This window comes from Branchiostoma lanceolatum, chromosome 11 (assembly GCF_035083965.1).
Source record: "Branchiostoma lanceolatum isolate klBraLanc5 chromosome 11, klBraLanc5.hap2, whole genome shotgun sequence".
Taxonomy (NCBI): Eukaryota; Metazoa; Chordata; class Leptocardii; order Amphioxiformes; family Branchiostomatidae; genus Branchiostoma; species Branchiostoma lanceolatum.
The window spans coordinates 4,591,207-4,614,066 of NC_089732.1; the positions used below are offsets into that span (position 1 = coordinate 4,591,207).

The 22,860-nt window shown below is 44.2% G+C and overlaps 1 protein-coding gene and 3 long non-coding RNA genes across 8 annotated transcripts; 1 reads left to right on the top strand and 3 right to left on the bottom strand.

Annotated features, from left to right (window-relative positions):
- Positions 1–7: 7 nt before the first annotated feature.
- Positions 8–9,695, bottom strand: LOC136444649 (uncharacterized). Of its 4 annotated transcripts, none has more exons than XM_066442318.1 (10): positions 9,451–9,687; positions 7,829–7,972; positions 7,175–7,318; positions 5,352–6,673; positions 4,541–4,880; positions 3,911–4,145; positions 3,057–3,296; positions 2,244–2,501; positions 1,737–1,848; positions 8–1,401 (listed from the first exon to the last, which is right to left on the bottom strand). In XM_066442318.1, exons 4-10 carry the CDS (start codon positions 5,926–5,928, stop codon positions 1,202–1,204), a joined length of 1,962 nt encoding a protein of 653 aa, XP_066298415.1. In that variant the 5' UTR covers positions 5,929–6,673; positions 7,175–7,318; positions 7,829–7,972; positions 9,451–9,687; the 3' UTR covers positions 8–1,201. The 4 variants fall into 4 exon arrangements, with proteins under 4 accessions (XP_066298415.1, XP_066298414.1, XP_066298413.1 ...); XM_066442317.1 differs by having other exon boundaries at positions 7,829–8,000; XM_066442316.1 differs by having other exon boundaries at positions 7,829–7,932; positions 9,451–9,679.
- A 1,341-nt stretch (positions 9,696–11,036) lies between these two features.
- Positions 11,037–13,666, bottom strand: LOC136444832 (uncharacterized). Of its 2 annotated transcripts, none has more exons than XR_010757332.1 (3): positions 13,291–13,666; positions 11,942–12,473; positions 11,037–11,421 (listed from the first exon to the last, which is right to left on the bottom strand). It is a non-coding gene; the product is annotated as an uncharacterized lncRNA (long non-coding RNA). The 2 variants fall into 2 exon arrangements; XR_010757331.1 differs by having other exon boundaries at positions 11,950–12,473; positions 13,291–13,662.
- A 1,219-nt stretch (positions 13,667–14,885) lies between these two features.
- On the top strand, positions 14,886–17,407 carry LOC136444834 (uncharacterized). Its single transcript, XR_010757334.1, has 3 exons — positions 14,886–15,379; positions 16,453–16,495; positions 16,625–17,407. It is a non-coding gene; the product is annotated as an uncharacterized lncRNA (long non-coding RNA).
- Positions 17,408–20,203: 2,796 nt separating this feature from the next.
- LOC136444833 (uncharacterized) lies at positions 20,204–22,347 on the bottom strand. Its single transcript, XR_010757333.1, has 4 exons — positions 22,150–22,347; positions 21,511–21,635; positions 20,670–20,807; positions 20,204–20,528 (listed from the first exon to the last, which is right to left on the bottom strand). It is a non-coding gene; the product is annotated as an uncharacterized lncRNA (long non-coding RNA).
- Positions 22,348–22,860: the final 513 nt, after the last annotated feature.

Sequence of the window (22,860 nt, forward strand, 5' to 3'; positions counted from 1 at the left end):
AAAAAAGTACAACAAAAAGGTGCTTTATTCTAATAGAGAAATATATACACAATTTGTAATTCTTCATATACGAAAGGAACATAATTTTTGACATCATACAGTATGTATTTTTTTCTCTTCAATTTCTATCGGTTTTTCTCATAGATGTTTCATAGACAACTTAGCTCTTTTTGCGAGTAAATAATACGATTTTTATCTGTGCAGTTTTGAAAAAGAATATACGTGCAATAGAAGTATATCACAGGGTTAGATATCTCTATATGGTGAAGCAGTAGCTTCGGAGAATGACTGGTGATTCCAGCTTGAAATTCAACAGAGAAATGCATTCATTTAGACGTACTACAGCTTTCAAAATGGCGAGGGAAAACAACGAACAGAAGCTTTCATAGATAATCTACTTAATGTTTCACCAGAATGGATTTAAAGCAATGCTCTCAACTAAGGTGCCGCATTTATATAAATTATAGATCTCTCTGTGACAGGGGAAAACAACAAACCGAAGCTTTCACAGAGAATCCACTTTATACTGTCACAATGATAGATTTAAGCAGTGCCCTCAAGTTAGGTGCCGCATTTATATAAGTTATAGATCTCTCTGTGACAAGGGAAAGCAACAAACTAAGGCATTCGCAGATAATCCACTTCAATTTTCACAAGGATAAATTAGTGCCCTCAACTAATGTACAATAACTAAGATGCCACATTCATTCGAATTAGAACTCTTTTAGTGACAAAGGGAAACAAGGTTTTCACAAATAACAAACTTGAACTTTTAGAATGCTGCACTTAACTATAAAGACGTTTTCCAAACTTAACATGCCATCCCAGACTTATTTAGAATGAACAATTTTGAACACAAATAATCCACATGAACTTAAGGAAGTCCTCTAAACTTAAGATGCCACCCCAGTCTTACTTTGAATCAGCATTTGAACGGACTACTCATACCCAATGTTTCTCGATGTCGATGCTGAGCAAAGGCCTTTGTCCTTGATTTGCCCACATTGACAGAATGCTATTACTTCAAGAAGTCTTCCTAAACGTAAGATACCACCCCAGTTGTGAGCCAGCATTTGAATAGACTATCCACACCCAGTGTTCCTCACTGCTGAGTAAAGGCCTTTGTCCTTGGTTTGCCCACCTTGAAAAGGCAAGATGCCAACCAGTCTTAATTCAAACCAGCAGCATTTGAATCGACTATTCACACCCAGTGTTCCTCACTGCTGAGTAGAGGCACCTGTCCCTGGTTGTCCCACCCCGACAGAGAGTGGTACAGCCGGGTGTCCCCCTGTCCGTCCCATGCGGTACTGCTGCTGGCCGGGGTGGGGGTTATGGTGGAGGTGAGAGAAGACTCGGTGGACAGGGCTTCCCCAGTGTTGCCGCTACAGGTGGTGGGGTAACCTGTGTATTGTGAGGTCGAGAATACATAATCAGAAATCAAATTGGTAAATACCAGAAAAGTTATCCAGAAATCATATAACCTGACAACTGACCTTAATTGCATATAGATATCAACATTGAAACATAATCAAGAGACGTTGACATAAAATACAATACAATATGCAAATGAAGTAACTTACATCAAAATCGATAGACAACAAAGATGCAGGTCGATACAAATTAAAAGAAAAAGTTATCCACAGATCAAATAGGCTCAAACAACAAGCTATTGCATAATCTAAACTAAGTATCTATAGGAAATCTGAATATCCATATACTTGTGTCAAAACAATAACCTGTTATACTGGAGTCAGAGGACATGATGCGCAGAGACAGCCCGGCGCTGGCGCCGAAGTCGCTGTCCAGGCCCGGACCCATGGAGCTCTGGATGGAATTGGAGTTCAGGTCCTGCAGGGGGATAGCAATCGCAAGAATTCAAAACCATCAACAAAGTTCTAGACGGGAAGGGGACTTTCTATCAAAGTTGACGTCGAGCAAGCCTATCGTTTAGGCGTTCCCAACAAAATGATTGTGAGGCTGCTCTCCAAAACATAACGTACAAACTTGGCCACAAGAATTGTGTGTAGGATAAACGCTGAAGAAAACATATACATGTACAACTACTTGTGCAGAAAGAAGCAGAAAGAAGCTATTGCAGGTAACATACTGTATAACATATAGATTCAAAATGCAGGCCAATTTCCTAACTACAACTGTGCTGGCAGATGACAGAAATAACGTATTTCGAGGCATGATAATGCATACTGCGAAGTCTACATTCGACTCTACTATCTGAGATCTACCTGATAGACGTCCATGTTAGCGAAGAGCTGCAGGTGTAATGGCAGGGCGCTCCCGGACAGGTTCTCGTTCTCGGGCGGCTCGTACAGCCGGTTGTCCGTCCACTTGGTGTCCAGGACGCTGAGGGAGGCCGCCAGGATGTGGTTGTCGGGCTCCGTCACGTTGATGTAGCGCGGGTGGGGAGTGATGGGGCAGGAGCCCGCCGGGGAGTTGTTGGGGACCCGCTGGAAGGGTGACTCCACGGCAGCGTCGAAGGCCCGCTAGGAACGACACAAACAATGCTGAACACCGTAGAGCCATCGACCCACACGCGAAAATACCTGTCCTTGGTGCTATATATTGGAAGGGCGACTCAACGGCAGCGTCAAAGGCCAGCTAGGAACAACATAAACAATATCCTATTTTCAGCATATGTATGCCCCATTGGGGCTAAATGCAGTAAGTTAGATACAAGAGAGTAATAGTGAAACTATTCTATGATTTATCTCTACCTAGTTATATTTTTCATGCGTCTTCTCTCTTCTTGAAACATGTGTAGACGAATTTACAGCTTTTCCATTTCATCGTTGTACATTTGGCCAGCTAGGAGCAACACAAACAATGTTGAACACCGTAGAGCCATCGACCCATTAGCGAAAATACCTGTCCTTGGTGCTGAACACAGCTATCCATGCACAGTGCATTATGGAGTCAGGGGTAACAGAAATCCAATATAGGACGCAGCGAGGCCGTCCACGTGTCGCAGCTTCAGTGAAATGATGATAATGATAATAATAGATAAGGGCTTTAGGAGTTTAAAAGAACTTATCGCTTACGTGAGCGTTAAGTCCGGTAGGTTCTGACTGAGTCTTCCTGTGACAGGCGGCGAGGGAGGTCTTGTACAGCTCGTCATCCAGGAAATACTCCACAGGTCCCTTCACACTGCCGCGGTGGCCAAGGATGTTCGGATCGGACCTGGTGACGGGCACGTTACACGACTTCCCGGCGGGGTAACCGTTCGTCTGCTGCTTCTGCAGCGCTGCGCCGTGGTAACACTCTGCACAGTGGGGGAGCTCCTGACGAACAGAACAGTCTCAGCTTATAGTGCCATATAATGCTTGGCTTATCAAAGTAAGATCTGTTGACGTTTAAACGTTACCAGCCCCCCTCTCACTGGACCCGCGGCGTTGCTGCGTCCGAAACTGGATTTGTGTTACCCTTGACTTTATAATGAGAATATCATGCAAAAATTACAACTAAAAAGAAAACAAAACACATAAAGCGTAAAACGATTCGTTTTCTATCGATGAAATTCGTTGAGCGCGCTGTCAAATCTCGATTACGCAACGAGGTCGCCAACGTGCCGCGGATCCAGTGAGATAGGGGCTTAACAGTGATGAAGGTTAGACATCAAGGTAACGTTACATAACATGTTGCAAAATACGTCAGACTAAAAACAGCGATAAAGTTGGTTAAAATTTGTCTTATCTTTAAAGTTTCTTGAGGAAAGACAAAGTCACAGAAGACAGCGGATGCTGAACGTCTGCTTCTGTTACGGGCCCTGCGACCGTGCAAAATTGGTTTTATGATGCAAAATGTAAAACCTTATCCACTTCAGTTGTATGCCTTCTTTCGCAATACACAGAATAGACACGCGCTTTATTGCGAACAGCAAAAGCTTATCTCATACTTTTAATTCGTAGCTTCTCTGACTCCTCTGGCTGCGGGCACTGCGCCCTCCCCGGCTGCTGGAACTGCGAGCTCCCCGGCTGGTGGAACTCCGAGCTCCCCGGCTGCTGGAACTGCGGCCGCCGCGGCTGGTGCAGCTCCGGTCGCTCCGCCAGAGGGGGTCAGTGGACCGGCCGGACATCCGGGCATCACGGCGCATCAGGACCTTCAGCTGACGAACCCTTCTCCGCTCTCGTCTGCAAACATCGATAGGATTGATTAAATCATTTGAATGATTGATTTATTGATTAATATTGGTTGGTTGGCTGGTTTGTATGTTTACCTTTCGATCGTGTCAGTGAGTGAGTGAGTGAGTGAGTGAGTGAGTGAGTGAGTGAGTGAGTGAGTGAGTGAGTGAGTGAGTGAGTGAGTGAGTGAGTAGATGAGTGAATGAACTAAAAGTCAGTGAGTGAAAGAATGAATGAATGGGAGTGAATGAGTGAGTGAGACGTAATGAGATTTTATATGGTTTCACTTATCTGTAAACAGATGTAGCAGTGGCGTGGAAGATCCTAAACGACTTGTCTACGGTACAAAAGACCACTGTTGTTGTTCTCGTGTTGTAAACAAATAGCAAATTATATATACTCACGTGTTCTGGCAGTGTAGTACCACCACCAGCACCAGCAGAACGAACCCCAGGCACACCAGCGGGATGATAACCACCAGGTTCCCGCTCACCGAGCTCTTCTTCGGGACAGGCTTCGGGAGCGGGGCGTCCGTCGTCCCGAAGAAGTCACCTGGGTCGTCCCGGCCTCGGTTTGGCGGAAGGGAGGGCTCGTTTAGACCGTGTCCCGCTAGTATAACGTTGATGATGATGCCCTCGGTAGAGGAGGTGCCATGATTCGGCGGGGCGGTGGTTCGAGAGGAAGGCACGATCTTGTTGGGGTGGTCTCCTTGAGTCTTTGGGTTCGAGTCACCTGTTCTTGAACCTGGGGACATATCGAGTTCAACGTCATATGATGTTGTATGATATCATGACTGTGTGAGTGACTGAGATAGTGAGTTTTCTGTGTGAGTTTTCTGAGTGAGTTGGTGAATGAATGAATGAATGAATGAATGAATGAATGAATGAGTGAGTGAGTGAGTGAGTGAGTGAGTGAGTGAGTGAGTGAGTGAGTGAGTGAGTGAGTGAGTGAGTCCGGTTGAACAGCATAACTAAAAAATATATGCTGTTACGACATTTGGTATCATGATTGATTTAACTGTTGTCCTCCCTAAAGTATTGGTCATAGACGTTTATACGGGATGACTCAAGAAGGAATTGAATGGTGGGATTTTCGTGATGTTTGGCTTATAGGTAACTTAGGTGAAGACTATGCCATAATCACGGTTCAAACCAACATGTAAATCGAGTTACCAGAGAGTTGTAATTGTTCGCTTATGTTGAAAAATCGCCTCACCGTTAGCTGCGTTAGAAATTCCACTTCCCAGGTCCTCTTCCTCTGTTTCTGTCTCGTTCGTGGACTCTCCGAAAATGACGTCGATGTCAATCCCACTGTCCTCGTCAATTAACTTCAGTTTCGGTACAACAAAAGTCCCGTTTCTGTGACGATGTGAGGTCGCGTTTGAAGCCTGTGTCGTAAACGTAGTTCCAAGGTCCGCAGTGTTGTCATCTGAACCAAAAATCCCGTGTCTGATAGGATGTGAGGTCGCGTTTAAAGCCTGTGCCGAGTTTGAATCCTGTGTCGTATTTCCAGGGTCCGCGGTGTTGTTATCTGAACCAAACGCCGAGGTTGGTGTGGTTCTCGCTGTACTATTTTCAGCAAAAGTCCCGTTTCTGTGAGGATGTGACGTCGGCGCGTGTGAAGCCTGTGTCGTATACGTAGTTACAGGGTCCGCAGTGTTGTTATCTGAACCAGATATCGAGATTGGAGTAATACTCACTGTGCTACTTTCCTGCGTAGTGTATGTAGTTGTCGTGTTACTAGTGACGATGTCAACTGCAAGTATGAGGATTGTACAACGAAGCAACATCATAAGTCAGAAGAAGAAAAGGGATGACGCCGACGGAAGAAAAATGGCCACAATGGAATTCAGGGACAAACACCTTTAGCGAGTGTGTGGGTGATGGGAAGTTGGAATCATATGGAAATTATGAAATGGCCAGGTAAACTCGATTATGTAATTACCAGGTAAATAGTATGTATTGATGATTTACATTGCACTATAATTGGATCCATCCGCCATGACGTCACCCTATTACTATATAAGGAATGGCGCAGCAGATAACCACACTGTGCAGTTATTGTAAACATCCGCAACGCCGAGAAGCAGCCATCTACAAATGATACGCAAAAGAAAACGAACTTCTTGCAGTTTCAATGCTTTATTTGCAGTTTCCCATCACGTGGTGTCGGTAGTTAGTACAGATCAGTCCAGGAGTTAATACCTGCTACAGCATTCGAATTCGAAGCGCAACAAAAGACTGACGAAGCTGAACGGTTACCTACTGTACTTTCTTGGTGCACTAGTCTACCGTAGTTGATGGCATACACAAATTGCATATATTTTCTATAAACGAGCGTTAAAATTCCTTGGTCTCTGCGTCCTTTGTGACTAATGTTATAGCATGAGGACTAAGAAAAAACAAAGACTTAAAACTAAGACTTTTATCTGTGAAAAGCAACAGCTTTTATAAAAGGTAACGTCATAGATGTCTACACAAAACAGGATCATGACAGCATGTAGGTCGCGTGATGGCCATGTTATCACTCCGACTGTCCTAGAAAGACACAAACACAACATACTATGTATCAGTACTTGAAGCATTCCATGGCACAAGTAAAGGCAAGTTTTCACAAACAAACTGGTATGCCTTTTGCCTACCACTAGCAATACACTCTAGCGGCAAAAAGACGAACAAAAGAAAACAAGCGATATCTGCTTGGATATTATATGCCAGTGCCTAGCCCCGTGATAAGGTATAAGCAAGGAGGTTTAAAAGCCTGTTTTAAGTCTCATTTGTATAAACAGATGGTTTAGTACGCTTTCATTTTATATCTACTTTAGAATGTTCACTTTACACAAAAAAGTGCCCCACAGCTAGACCAGTACGTTACACGTCTGGTAAAGGTCTAAATGTTCACGTTATTTTTTCTTATATTTCGTTATCTAACTAAATTTGTTCAGTCCATGCTGTGTATACGAATGTGCAATTAAGCTCACTGCCATAGATATAAAGCAGGGACAAAAAACGATCAAGATTATGATTAATTTTTTCTACCTCTTAAGTATTCAGTTTAGTATCCCTGGACGGGACCTGGAGGCCCGGGGGGTCCGACCACCTCACGGCGTCCGTTCTCAGCCTGACGGCGGGCCAGCAGCGCCTTCAGCTTCTGAGCCGAGACGGGAGACACGCCTATGCGGGCTGGGGGGAAACAAATCATGGCAGGTCAATAGATATGTTAGCAAAGGCTATCGTTATGTAGTTCTAATGAACAAGTAAAATCTTCTTTCACTGCTGTACAAAGTCCAAAGCAAAGCAAAAATGATGGCTCGATCTAAACTATTCTGGATGTCAGACTGTTTCCATGACCTACACGGACCAGCTCCTCCATCGGCTCCAGGGCCGAGAACAATTTGCCACAACCATCTGACACTGACTGAGCGTAGCTAGCCGTTCCAGCTTTAGTACGCTCCCTCCGTCGTTACGGTAAGAGAACGGAGAGAGCATATAAAAGCTGAAAAGGCTTGGAATCCCGTCTATATCGTCGCTAGGCCGGGCGTAATATAGACTGGATTTCAGGTTAGGTATTCAGGCCTCCCTGAGTGGATTGTGGCAAAATTTCTTCTGTAACATTTTGGCCCTAACGCCGAGGACTTATCCTACGTTGGCTCTGGAAAAATCTAGCATTCACTTGACTGAGTCCAATCTGACCTCGCCCCTTTCTACCGCCGATGCCGGCAGTGAAGCTGTCCGCAGTCATCATCTCAGACGAGATGACCAGGACAACAAGAAGCAGCGCCAGGGTCGGTTTCATCCTGTGGTGCAGAAAACAGAACGTCGACGTGCCTGAAGTTCCTTGCAAAAGTTTGGAGGAGAGACTAATCTACATGGGGGCAAAATGGAAATTTCAGCCAGAGAATCTTCAGTCACTGGAGCTTCTCTGGCTGACATTACGATTTTGCCCCCATGTAGATCTGTTTGGAGATTAAAGAGAGGCGGGCGAAAAAAGGTCAGGTGCGAAAGAGGAAATGCAACAAAAGTCGGAAAGTAGATATTTGGCCTACTCTCCAAGGGTATCAGGACAACTCGGCCCCTGGGACAACTCGGCCCCTAGCCATTCGGGACAACTCGGCCCCTAGCTCAGGACAACTCGGCACCGAACCTCAAAACTGACATAGATCAGCAAACAGAACAGGAAGTTTTTAAAATCCACATGAGGTATAAAGCATGTTTAACTGCCAAACATTTCGTCTAAAAAAGATAGGAAATTGTAAAACTCTGCAGGTTATTTCCCCGGAACGCTTTGATAGTTTGAATATGAATAAGGAAGTTTTATCATCTCGGTTGTCTCGACGCGTTTTGAAAACCTACAAACTGTTAAAATCTTTGACCGACAAAACAGAATGAACTGCTATACATTTAATTTCATCGGTTATAAGTTATAACCACTTTCATAACAGAACATAAGCGTAGCGAGTTCGTGAAAGAGCGTCGAAAATAACAAACAAAATGGCGTCGCCGCGCTGGCCCGCAACATGTTTTTGACGGTCTTGCAACGTTTGAGACTTACGGAAATACAAAAATGCTTATGTATGGACTGAGTTTAGTTTCTTGAAATTCTTGTTCCACTTATCAGCCTGTCAGATCAGTAGAATTGTCATTCTTCGAGCCCCAAATACACTTATCATGCACTGAGTAATAGGTGCCGAGTTGTCCTGAGCTTGGTACCGAATTGTCCTGAATGGCTAGGGGCCGAGTTGTCCCAGGGGCCGAGTTGTCTCGGATTCCTCTCCAAGCAGAGGTTCGGTTCCGGCTTGTTTTGTTTGTTTTGCGTCTTCTTTTACGTTTTTGTCGGGCTTTCTATTAAATTTCGTCAGGATTTCTTCTTGAACGGCGTACATATCAGAAAGCCAGACAGAAATATTTCAAAACATGGCATATGGCAGAAAACAAGCCCGAGATCAAGGCGAGATCAACCCCCTCTTATATGGCCTCCTTCGGACAATGGTAAAACCCTAATACATATCAGCCCTACAGCGTTGAATATGGCTAAACAATCCTACTTGAGAAAGTCACTATGATTACGTATGGAAGTGTCCTTGTTATCGTATTGTAGCGCTAACCCTTATGCTGACTTTAATCTATTACAAGTTCTAAGCAAGGACGGCTCGATACCTGACTTTTCGGTCACGGAGAAGTGTATAATAATTTCATTACCAATTAAAAATGATAACACGATAGCAATAGACTCTGATGTTTTTCCATTATGATACAGGCAATAAATTACATACAACTGGACATTGCGTTGTGTACGTCTAACGGATATAACTTACTTTCTTGAATGATAGTGTCGGCGAACAGAACTACTCTCCGGCAGTGCAGATCACTGGTCACGCTCTCAGGACCTCAGTAGTCACCAACCACACTCGGCTCTCGTGTAGACTGATCTTGCTCACTGGCCGCACATATTTATACCACAGTAATTAGTCGCTCATTTCTACTGATCATGATTGGCCAGACACTGAGACTCCTGACATACAAGTGTAAGATGATTCCTGCCAGCCGATCCATTGTGTTTACTAATCAGGGCTGCCAGACGGCCATTGTCACTCCAGACGTTTTGACGAGTTATCTGTTGTCTTTGTCAGTGCAAAATACATGTAACTTGTCCTATCAGTGCAAAGTATAAACTTGTCCTATTGTGAAGTAATTATCACGTACAACTCCGCAATAGGACAGTCAAGTTAACGGCTTTACACTGATAGGACAAGTTTACTTTGCATTGATAGGACAAGTTTACTTTGCATTGATAGGACAAGTTTACTTTGCATTGATAGGACAAGTTTACTTTGCATTGATAGGAAAAGTTTACTTTGCATTGATAGGACATGTTTACTTTGCATTGATAGGACATGTTTACTTTGCATTGATAGGACAAGTTTACTTTGCATTGATAGGACAAGTTTACTTTGCATTGATAGGAAAAGTTTACTTTGCATTGATAGGAAAAGTTTACTTTGCATTGATAGGACATGTTTACTTTGCATTGATAGGAAAAGTTTACTTGGCATTGATAGGAAATGTTTACTTTGCATTGATAGGACAAGTTTACTTTGCACTGATGAGGACAAGTTTATCTTGCACTGATGAGGACAGCAGATGTGTTGTCAAAACGTCTGTATAGAAGAAAATAAGGTTGTGTAGTGACAGTACTGAGGAAAACTATGTTGAACTGGTTTACTGGTTTACAAAGTTGAGCCAAACGAACTATTTACGGAGTATTTTGATATGCCTTCGCCGCGAATCGGAGCACTCCGTATCCCAATGAGGTTTAAAATCAAATTGCTTCAATCCTCAAATACCTAGAAACTGGGCAATTAAGTGGACCGGAGCCTATTTCTTTTACACATCTGCCCGTGGCTATGTCATACTAGTAAGTATTGTAGGCATTGGTTAAACCAAGTAGCCTGAGTACCAGCCTCCGTAGTGACCGCTGGCTCAAAACAAATCGCTTGCTAACTATGGTTATCTAGCGATTTTTTTGAGCCAGCGGTCACTACGGAGCCTGGTACTCAGGCTATAAACCAAGGACATTATGTTTTTAGTTAGGCCGTTGGTTATCAAAACGTAAAATAACTAGCCTGGATGCCAGACTGTTTCCAAGGCCCACACTGACCAACTCCTCGGCTCTAGGGTCAACATGCTCCCAAGGAAATTCTACAACAGCCCCCTGAGTTATACTTGTAGAGATAGAGGCTCTGGCATCCAGACTCGGAAGATGCCAGGTAAATTTGATTATGTAATCAGTTCAGAGTACCTTTCAATGGTTAAACCGCAACATCAATATTGATGAGGCAGGCATCAGAAAACGACAGCGATCTATGAATGATGCATGATCACAAAAGAAAACAAAGTCGGCTTCTCAGTTCAGTTTCAAGGCTGTATTTGCAGTTTTCCATCACATGATGCCAGTAAAGACACCTATTCAAGGCCTAATCATAAAAGAGTGTGGCGAAGCTAAGCGGATCCATGCTTTGTAGTTGCAGTACAGAAATTCACCGGCTACATTTGATGCCATATACATGTATGAGTCGCACTGACTCGCACATATTTCTATAAACGAGTGTTTGAATTTATATTTTTGTCCTTTTTGACTAATAGCGTAATAGCATAGCTAACATCGACTTAAAACTTAGATTTTAATCGTAAAAAGCGACAGCTATTTAGCGTTACAGATGTCTGCAGAAAATGGCAGCTTGACAGCGTACAGGTCACGTGGTGGCCATGTGGTCACTCCGACTGCCCTGCAAAGACAAAGGCACAACAGAGTATGTACCGCGATGATGTATCCAAGCTCCTTGATCCAAGCAAGGAGGTTCCTATTCTAACCTCCTTGATGTATCCGATGACACAAGTCTTCACAAACGAACTGCCAACCGGTATAACTGTTACAGTATTACCTTTTGCTTTTTACCATTGATACTAAAAATACTACAAAAGGCGTACAGAACAAGTGAGTCACATAATCTGCTTGGAGATTAACCGTAATGCCCTGGGCAAGGTTATGTAGATGGTTCTTTAAATAAAGCAGGGAATTTGAATTCTGTATCTATATAGCCGGTATAACCGCCCTTCGGTGTAGCACACCAGGCACGCGGCGCGACAGCAGCTGGTTATATTACACCGAAGGACCTGTCACGTCTAACCCTCGCATATCTAACTGCATGCATTGCTTAAAGCTAACTAATGAGGATGTTGAGAGGTTGGGGCAACTTCGAACAAAACGAGCAAGTAGAAAGACCGTGTTCTTTCTTTTAGTTTTACCTCTTTACCATTCATTTTCGTCCCTCAGGAGGTGCGACCACCTCACGGCGTCCGTTTTCAGCCTGGCGGCGGGCCAGCAGCACCTTCAGCTTCTGAGCCGCGACGGGAGACACGCCTCTTTGGTCTGGGGAAAACAATGGCACGTCAATAGACACGTCAGCAAGGACTACTGTCGAAATACAAAGCAAAGCAATACAGATAGCTTCATCTAATATAGCCTGGATGCCACTGACTGTTTCCTGGACCTACACAGGCCAGCTCCTCGGTCGGATCTAGGGCCAACAATGATACATCAGCCCTCTGAGTTACGCTCGTAGACCCTGAGTAGGCAAATTTCGCCGGTGGCATGTTGGCCCTGGAGCCGATGAGCTGGCCTGTGTAGACCCTGGAAGCAGCCTGCCGTCCAGATTACGTCTAACCTCGCAACTTCTTCACGGTATCTCCAAACCGCCCCTTTAGCCAGCTGTCGGCAGTCATAATCTCAGACGAGATGACCAGGACAACAAGAAGCAACACCAGAGTCGTTTTCATCCTGTGGTACAGAAAAAAAACGTGCCTGAAGTTACATGAGGGCCTGTATGGGGGGTCCCGACAACGCTCTACGCTAAATTCGGACGGCCAACTACGTATAACGCTAAATTCAGGACGCCTCTCTACGCTCTACGCTAAATTCTGAAGCTTCCCAATGCATTATGCAGGACTGAAATACGGCCTAACTGTACTACGTCGTGGTGACACGAAGGTACGATGGAGTTCTCTTCAACTACGACGTGCTTTTGGACGGAGTATGACATGTCTGAAAAATACGGCGTGGCAAAATCCGCAGGCCTGGTAAGGAGACACCTGGGGACCTGCTTAAGAGCAAGAGATTTGTGGAAATTGGTTGGTCAGGAGCAACCTTTATAGATCGTAGCTGAAGATAAAATCGTTTCAGTAGTTTCTTTCAAGATCCTTTGTTCTTTAAAAAGCGTAAATATATGGCCCGATGAGGGCCGTCATTCCACTTATAACATATCCTGCTACTGGAGAGAACTGTAGCTAGAGAAAAAACAAACTTTTATGCAATTGAAGCAGGATCTGAATCTAAATCGGTCAAGCGATATAAACGCCATTTGGCGAAACACACCCTGACACCCTGAAACATGGTATAAATTGTCAAAATTAGGGGGAATATTAAGTTCGCGCTGAAAGTCGGTCCTACGTTTTTACACTGATTCTTTGAACCCAAGATGTGACGTGTCTCCGTACTAGTGTGGCTTACCAACACATGGAAAGTGCCAGTTTAGCTGTTACACTTATAGACTAGTGATAACGTGTTTACTTCGTGGTATAGACAAATTTCAACTTACCTTGATGTCGAAGACTCGCACCACCAGTGAAACAGAACTGAAGTGTAGTTTGACTGGTGTCCCCGTGGTCCTGTAAATCTTTTTATCAGTCGGACTCTCATCTTTATATAGCCCTTCTCTAATGAGAGGTGTCTATTTGCACATATAATAACCTGTATCCGGAATGACGCTTCATTTGGTATGATTGAAGGACTGCCAAAAGTACCGTTATTAGTAATGGATGAGCCCTGAATAATGTGTACTATTATAGATAATGAAAGGCACAAACTGTTTGTTTTTGCTGAGTTGGTGCTTCATGCTTTCACTCGTGGTTCGTATTCTTCTATCGGCAGATTTGCCCGTCAGATTTACTCTCCAAGCAGAGGAGTGGGTCCGGCAGGTTTTTGACGTGTTTTTAGGCGTTTTTGTCGGGCTTTCTACTTTTTGTCATGTTTTTTTTTTTGTCTGGTCAACCCACACGTAAAAAACATGACAAAGAAGAAAGCCCGACAAAAACGCCTAAAAACACGTCAAAAACCTGCCGGACCCACTACTCTGCTTGGGGAGTACGTCAGATTATGATCGTTTGTTGTTTCGTAAAGCAAATGTAGTCATGTTTGCTCAAATAAATGTGAATGAGACCAAACCGTATATGTCCATCACACTTTGACAGCTATTGCCTGCTAGTGTTGAACTTGTCTGTTTTACTTGCTCTTTTTGCTGGCCCTAAACGTAAATATTAGTTATGTCTGCACTTCTCATACATTCTCATGTCATGATGCATTCGAACCTTGGTTTCAAACCCGTTAGGTACTTCAGAGGTGAAGATACCTGTGCATGCCGAAATCATTTTATGAATTACAGACAATCGATTGTAATATATAGTGCGTGAGAACAGCAGAAATACTTCGAAGTTTTGTGCGTGGGGTAAGAAGAGAACAAAAAGTGGGATAAACATAAGATTTTGCTTTCTTTATCAACAGCTGGTGAAATGTTTGAGCAAAATATATATGACAATTACTACATTTGCCTCAAGAAATCAGAGAAAACCTTTATATATGCTTATATATATATATACATATTTATATATACTCTGACAGGCAGGCCTACCAAGATGGATACAAATGATTGGCAAAACCATGAAAAGCAAACTTGGCAAAAATACCCGTGGCTCATTATCTCTGATGATGCCACATTATATATCTCTCATTTAGGCCATTCTGACTTGATTATATGGGTGACGATTATATGCATGGGTGACATCTGCGCCCATCAAATTTTCCCCTATTGAAGTTTGCTAACAAACTGTAAATCGTAGAAAGAAGCTGCAAAATCAGCAAAATATGCCGTAAATTGCCAAAAATGGATACTTATGTCATAGATTTCTTTCTTTCCTTTTATCAACTTTTTTTATCAATTTTGGGGTGCTTAGAAGATGTCATCCATATAATCAAATCAGTATTACCTTACGCGTAAGTAATGACCATAGTTTGTTACGCTATCAATCATACCAAATGAAGCGTCATTCCGGATGCAAGTTATCATATGTGCTAATAGCCCCCCCCCCCCCCCCCCCCAATTAAAGAAGGACTATATAAAGGCCGTGTGGCGTAATGGATAGAACATCCGACTGTCAAACAAGGGGACCCCAGTTCGAACCCGGCCTGCCCCTAGACATGTCTGAACATGCACCCCGACGTTGTGCCCTTGGGAAAGGCACTCGATTTTCCTCACTTCACTCAGGTGTAAATGAGTACCTAGCTCATCTAGGGTTAGGGATGTCCCTCGGAAAGGACGTTAAATGGAGGTCCCGTGTTTGGGGAGAGCCACACCCCGCGCACGTAAAAGAACCCACCACACCTTTCGAAAAAGAGTAGGGGTATGCCCCGGTGTGCGATGGTCCAAACCTTACAGTCTGGTCCGGGTTGACATCTTGAAAAGGTGATAGTTCACCTGTTATGTCAATCCTTCCACAAATGTGGTAAATCTGAATAAAAACAAATAAAATAAAAGGTGTGAGTCCGGCTGAACAACATCTACAGGACCACGAGGACATCAGTCGAGCCACAGGTGACTTCACTGATCTTTGGTGCGAGTCTTCGAGTTCAAGGTAAGTGAAAACTTTGTCTACACGTGCACATACATTAGCCTCAGTTGCAGGCTTTCCCACTAGCGAGTTTTCAACTGATAGGCCTCAAGCAGATACGGCCCCCCAGCCAAAGAACCTGGACCCGATAAGTTGAAAATCGCTAATGGGAAAGCCTGCAATGGAGGCTAGACTAAACCATGAAGTAAACACGTTATCACTGCTGTTAACAGTGTAACAGGCACATTCCATGTATTGGTCAGTGACTAGTCAGCCACACTTAGTAGTTTGGAGACAGCGGAAAGTTACTTTCTGACATCAAACGAGTTGTATTTTCCCATTTGGAACGAAGTTATTCTTAGCCATCCTGGGGTCCAAATACAGTGTTAGAATGCACCCCTTACTTATGACGCTCATATCGATGTTAAAGTTGACCGACATCTCAGTCCCACATTCACATATAGTCTGGCAGTGTTTTGGAGGAAGAACGTAAAAAAAGCAAACTAGCAATCACTCACAAGAACTGGAAATTCATATTATCTGGCCTATGTCTATTATGGACTTCTTGGCCTGGCTGGACACCCAATTCTTCAGTCTCTTCTTTTCCTTTCAATGAGCTAAGTGTAAAGACTTATACAGTAAATTTGACTTTAGTTAGTAAAGTTAAAGTCCTCCCACACGGGTAGCGCCCATCCCCGTTTCATAGCCCTGGGCCACACTGTGGTGCAATCACTGCAGCAGGGGGCTAGTCTACTGCCAGTGGAGAGTGTTTAACTTCGATACTGTTTCGTCTTTGGTATGACTCAATGCGCCTCTTATCCAGACGAGTCCTACCCGGGCGCGAACTCAGGCCTTCTGGCTCCTCATAATTTGAACCAGATGTGGTAAGTGACATAAGTGCAGACCACTACACCACAGGGACATGCCTCAAATTTGACTTTGTCATATCAGAAAACTAGCGGTGTTATGGTTGGCTCCATAAGGAATTACAATTTTAACATTTTCCCTGCTGCCTAACTCTGTAACCAATAGAGAATGGGGTTCCAAACGGCGACATCAGTGCACTAAATGATACTGTTCTGGTCATCTCGTTACAGATCATGACTGCCGAAAGCCATTTCAGGATCGGCAGGGGCATGGGTAAGATAAAACCATCTTTTCTTTCTTTTGAAATTTCATCTGCTTTTCCAAGTGAAAAGAAAAGCATGACACGGATAGAAGCGTCAGTGATAGCAACACTAGTGTTGAAATAACATCGTTTCCGTTAAGACCTTAGGGGTGACCTGAAGGAGTTGTTGGCCCGTCGGCAGGCCCGAGCTGTACTCCGTGAGGCGGCCAAGGAGCTGGAGAACTGGGATGTGGACATGGTGGAGGAAGTGGAATGACGAAGAGCTAGGGACGAATAAGATATATGCTCATATTCTAATCTTGTTATGATCGACTTAAACAAGAGTCTTGAGACACTGTCACACAAGCATGGCCTCCTGGACAAATTCCTACACAATTCCTAGAATTCTTGTAAACTGCACACAATACTATAGTCTATACCATTAGGCGTCGACGTCGATCGCCAAAATGTAGGTACTTATGTGTAGGATTTTGTAGACCACGATCCCTTGCATAACTTCACTGTTTCACATGTTCACAGACACCAGGCCCGGGCTGAACTCAGAGGGTCAGGGAGCTGCAGTCGGAGAACCGGGATGGATGAAAATCAAGAAAACTATGTTGAATTGATTTATCATGATAAATTGAACCCAACGAACTATTTACGGAGTATCTTAATATGCATTCACCGCGAATCGGCTTCTCAGTTCAGTTTCAAGGTTGTATTTGCAGCTTTCCATCACATGATGCCAGTACAGTCCTATTCAAGTCCGAATAAAAGAGTGTGGCGAAGCAAGTACATCCTATGTAATGTCCTTGGGCGACGCTAAGCGGATCCATACTTTGTTGTTGCAGTACAGAAATTCACCGGCTACATTTGATGTCATATACATGTATGAGTCGCACTGACTCGCACATATTTATATAAAGGAGTGTTTGAATTCATGTTTTTGTCCTTTGTGACTAATAGCGTAATAGCATAGCTAGACTTAAAACTAAGATTTTAATCCAAAATAGCGACAGCTGATAATAAGCCTATTATCAAAGGTAGCGTTACAGATGTCTGCACAAAATGACAGCTTGACAGCGTACAGGTCACGTGGTGGCCATGTGGTCACTCCGACTGCCCTGCAAAGACAAAAGCACAACAGAGTATGTACCGCGATGATGTATCCAATGACACAAATCTTCACAAACGAACTGCCAACTGGTATAACTCTTACCTTTTGCTTATTGCCAGCGTCTAGCTGGTGTGTTACGCCGAATGGCGGTTATACCGGCTATATAGATACAGATACATATAACGTTACAGATATGCAACAAAACTGCCAAAGGCGTACGGAACAAGTGAGTCACATATCTGATTGGAGATTAACACTAGTAATGCCCTCGGCAAGGTTATGTAGATAACAAAGCAGGGAATTTTAATTCTGTATCTATATAGCCGGTATAACTGCCCTTCGGTGTAGCACACCAGGCAAGCGGCGCGGCAGCAGCTGGTTATATTACACCGAACGACCTGTCACGTCTAAACCTCGCATATCTAACTGCATGCATAGTTTAAAGCTAACTTATGAGTGTTCTTTTTTTTTCTACCTCTTTATTATTCATTTTCTTCCAATTGGAGGTGCGACCACCTCGCGGCGTCCGTTCTCAGCCTGGCGGCGGGTCAGCAGCGCCTTCAGCTTCTGAGCCGAGACGGGAGACACGCCTCTACGGGCTGGGGGAAAACAAGGACAAATGTTATGTACTTCTAATGAGTAAGTGAAGTCTTCTTTCACTGCTGTCCAAAATCCGAAGCAAAGAAACAAAGATTGCTTCATCTTTCCTAGCCTGGATGCCACTGACTGTTTCCAGGACCAACACAGGCCAGCTCCTATGCTCCAGGGCGAACATGCCACCAAGAAAATTTTGCCACAGCCCTCTGGCTCATTTCCTGATGGGGGGTGTGGAAAATTTTCTATAGTAGCATGTTGGCTCTGGGGCCGAGGAGTTGTCCTGCGTTGGCCATGGAAACGGTCTGGCATTCAGGCTGCGTCTTACCTCGCTCCTTCATGATACGTCCAACCGGTTTGCGGCTGCCGCCGGTAGCGAAGCTGTCGGCAGTCATCATCGCTGACGAGATGACCAGGACGACAAGAAGCAGCCCCAGGGTCGGTTTCATCCTGTGGTGCAGAAACAAAACATCGACGTGCCCTGAAGTTACAGATTAAATCAGTGGTGACATTCATCGTACGCTTTCTTCTGTTGTCTTTTGATTTTCAGGGACGTGTACAAAACCGATTACAAGCTACAGGGTGGCGGACAGGGAGTAGCGCCCTTGCCCTTTGAGAGGCTAAAGCCAAAACATTCTCAAAACAAAACACAGCAACCACCCCGTCCACAAGTACCTCAAACCCCCACCGTGCCAGAGCCTACAACTTAATGAAGTTGCGCACGAGACAAAGAAGCTTTCACTACAAGCTCAAAGAGTCTTTTTTTTCATGACACGTCTTCAACTGTCCCAAGAATGCCCTCAATTTTACCACCGAAGACCTATCGTTTCTACAAGACTAACGCTCAGACTGATTTGATTTAGACGTCTTAGCATTCTGAGTGAGCGTCACTGTTAATTCTAGCAACAGCCGTGCAATTTTTCAAGGACATACGAATATAATTCAAAGGGAGGACCTAGACTTCAATATAAGTCTACTTTACTAATAAGTAGAAATATAACATACAGAAGGGATTGTGACAAAACATACCTGTTGAAAACCTGTGGTATACGTGCGTACCTTATCCTGTAGAATGGCCAGAATGACTCAGCAACGAGCTAAGAATGTTGATGTTCCCCTTAAGTTGGTCCTTGAAACACAACCTCTCCAAGGCTCTGTGACTTATCCTGTATAGAATTACCAAAATGACTCAGCCTTGAAGCAACGACCTCAGAATGTAGATGTTCCAGTTTAGATAGTCCTTGAAACAAATCCTCTCGCTGTTGAGGTAACCTCCACCAGGCCTTACTACGGGGTACGGATCGCAAAACCTTTTAATAATTGGCCAATAGAGTCAATCCACAGGAAGGGTAACATTTTCCCCTGCAATGGAAATTGTGGCCAAACTCTCCTGGCAAGTATTCTCCCATTGGCCGGCGCAGTCAGTCTGATAGAGACTACTGTTGAGGCTCTATGGAGCTCTTGGGGCACGAGAAGTGGGGGGGGGGGGGGGGGGCTGCTAGAAGTGTTCTTTAGATCAGGCTGCATTTGGGTTATCCTGGTTTTACGCAATCTCTCCCTGACAGGACTGACTGTCCCTCCTCCTCACCGGTGAGACGTATGGGCAGGCCGCTAGGAGCGCGATTTAGTCAGCCTACACTGCGCTACAGTTTGGTTATCATCAACATCAATATCTACGTTGTGTCCTTGGGAAAGGAACCGCCTTGGTTAAACTGTTGGTAGGTAAAACGTGGAGTTGCTAGCCTGGATGCCAGGCTGTTTCCAGAGCCTACACAGGCCAACTCGGCTATAGGGCCAATATTCCCCCAAGAAATTCTACAACAGCCCCCCCCCCCCATAGTTGGACCCTGTACGATATATATTGTAGAAATAGGGGGTCAAGCATCTAGGCTTGGAAGTGGCCAGGTAAATTTGAATATGTAAGCAGTTAAGTTAATATCAATATTGAGAAAGAAGACATCAGAAAACATCAATCTAAATGATACTTGATCCAATAATGCACAAGAAAACAAACTTGGCTTGTCAGTTCAGTTTCAAGGTTGTATTTGCAGCTTTCCATCCCATGATGCCAGTACAATACAGACTGCTCCAGGATCTACCAAATACTAGTATTCAAATCCTAACCATAAACGATTGTGGCGAAGCTAAGCGGATCCATACTTTGTTGTTGCAGTACAGACATTCACCTACATCTGATGTCATATATGAGTCGCACATATTTCTATAAACGAGTGTTTGAATGAATCGGTCTTTTTGTCTTTTGCGACTACTTTTTAAGGTAATGTTACAGGTGTCTACACAAAATGAGAGCTTGACAGCGTACAGGTCACGTGATGGTCACTCCGACTGTCCTGCAAAGACACAGAGACAACAAACCAAGAACAGATGTATTCAATGGCCCAAGTTTCCACAAACGGCCTTGGGCGATATATTAACAAAGCAGGGAGTTGGGGATGATTTTTTTAAAATTTCCTTTTATCATTCATTTTTACCACTTCATTTTCTTGGTCTTCCTCCGCCTCCTCGTTTTCCAGGAGGCCGGACCACCTCACGACGTCCGTTCTCAGCCTGACGGCGGGCCAGCAGCGCCTTCAGCTTCTGAGCCGAGACGGGAGACACTCCTCTACGGGCTGGGGGGAAACAAATCATGGCAGGTCAATAGACACGCCCAGGGCTGAGACACTAGCCTCTACCACGGGCTCCGTGGATCCCCTGAAAATAGTAGAATTTGGCCGAATAGAGTGAATAGTATGCCAAGGGAGTCGGCTACGGAGATAGTCCAACAGGCGACTCCGACTTTCTACTTTTTCCAGCGATCAGCGGAGCCTGGTAGAGGATACTGAGACACGTCAGCAAGAACTAATGTTATGTAGTTGTAATGGATAAGTGAAATCTTCCTTCGCGCTGTCCAAAGTCCAAATTCCAAGGTGAAGCAATAAAGATTCATAACGGGAGAAATTTAAACACGTCAACGGACTGAGGTCAATCAATGACAGTTCGGTAGACACGCCAGCAGTGATTTTAATGAATAAGAAAAATCTTATTTATTTCAATTCACTGCTGTCCAACACAAAATCCAAAGCAAAGCAAAAATATGGCTCCATCTAAACTAGCCTGGATGCCAGACTGTTTCCAGGGCCTACACAGGCCAACTTCTAGGCTACAGGGCGAACATGCCACCAAGAAAATTTTGCCACCAAGAAAATTTTGCCACCAAGAAAATTTCCTGTTTGGGGCCGTGGCAAATTTTCTATAGTATCATGTTGGCCCTGGAGCCGGGGAGCTGTCCTGCGTTTGCCATGGAAACGGTCTGGCATTCAGGCTGCGTCCAACCTCGCTCCTTGATTATACGTCCAACATGACGTCCGTGGCTGCCGCCAGCAGTTAAGCTGTCGGCAGTCATCATCTCAGACGAGATGACCAGGACGACAAGAAGCAGCAGCACGGCAGGTTTCATCCTGTGGTAACGTTACAGAAAATAAAACATCAACGTGCCTAGAGTTACAGCTTATCATTTTACAGTGACATTTGTCGTACGATGTCTTCCGTCGTCGTTTGATTTTCAGGGACGTATGGTTTTGATGTACAGAAGCTGTATTTAGAAATATGTATACAAAAAGCAGAACATTTTCACAAAGAACATGTATTTAGGTTTATCTTTTTAAGTACATGCTTCAAGCATGTATAATGTTAGTGAGCAGTCACAACAGAGCAGAGACTACAGCTAGCGACCGCACATACCCCGGAGCAAAAAGCAAGGCAAGCTGAATTAAAGGTCTTAGTATTCTAAGCTCGAGTGAGCGACAATGTTAATTCTGGCGGCAGCCATGCATTTTTGAAAGGACATCCGAATACTAGTACTATTCAAAGGTAAGATCTAGCCTTCAACATGACACGTCCACTGTCTTTACCAATACAAAAGGGAAAGCATACAGAAGGGAAAATGTGTACGTGTTTATGAAAAAAACAAACCTGTTGACAAACTGTGGTGTACGTGCGTACCTTATACTGTAGAATGGCCAGAGTGACTCAACGAGTTAAGAACGTTGATGTCCCAGTTTAGTTAGCCCTTGGGGCATGGCCAATGGGAAGGCTGATGGAAGTGTCATTTAGATCAGGCTGAAGTTTGGTTTAGCCTCCATAGCGGGCTCTCTGGGCCTTTTCTGGCTTATGATACACTTTTTGCTGGTGGCTTCTTTTTGGACAGGGTCGTTTGTGCCGCCGGCCCGTAACCATTTGGCCCGTGTGTGCCTGCTGCACAAACGACCCAGTACAAAAAGAAGTCATCAGCAAAAAGTGTATTATAAGCCACAAAAGGCCCAGAGAGCCTGCTATGGAGGCTAAGTTTGGTAACAATTAGCCTGTTTTTACACAATCTCTCGCTGGCGGGGACACACTGGCCCCCTCGTCCTCGCCGGTGAGACGTATGGGCAGGCCGCTAGGAGCGTGATTTAGTCAGCTAGGTTACAATTTGTGGGCTATCATCTACATTAATATTTCCCATATAGAGGTCTTTCTCCAGTACAGTTTGCCATTCTTTCTGCGTTTCAGGTCCTCTGGCAAATTTTGCCTTCAAGTTTCTTTAGTTAGATAAGGATGTCACATTATCTATAGCAAAAATGTGAGGAAAATGACTTGTCGAAAAGAAGGACAACACAACCACAGCAGTTTGATTGAACACCC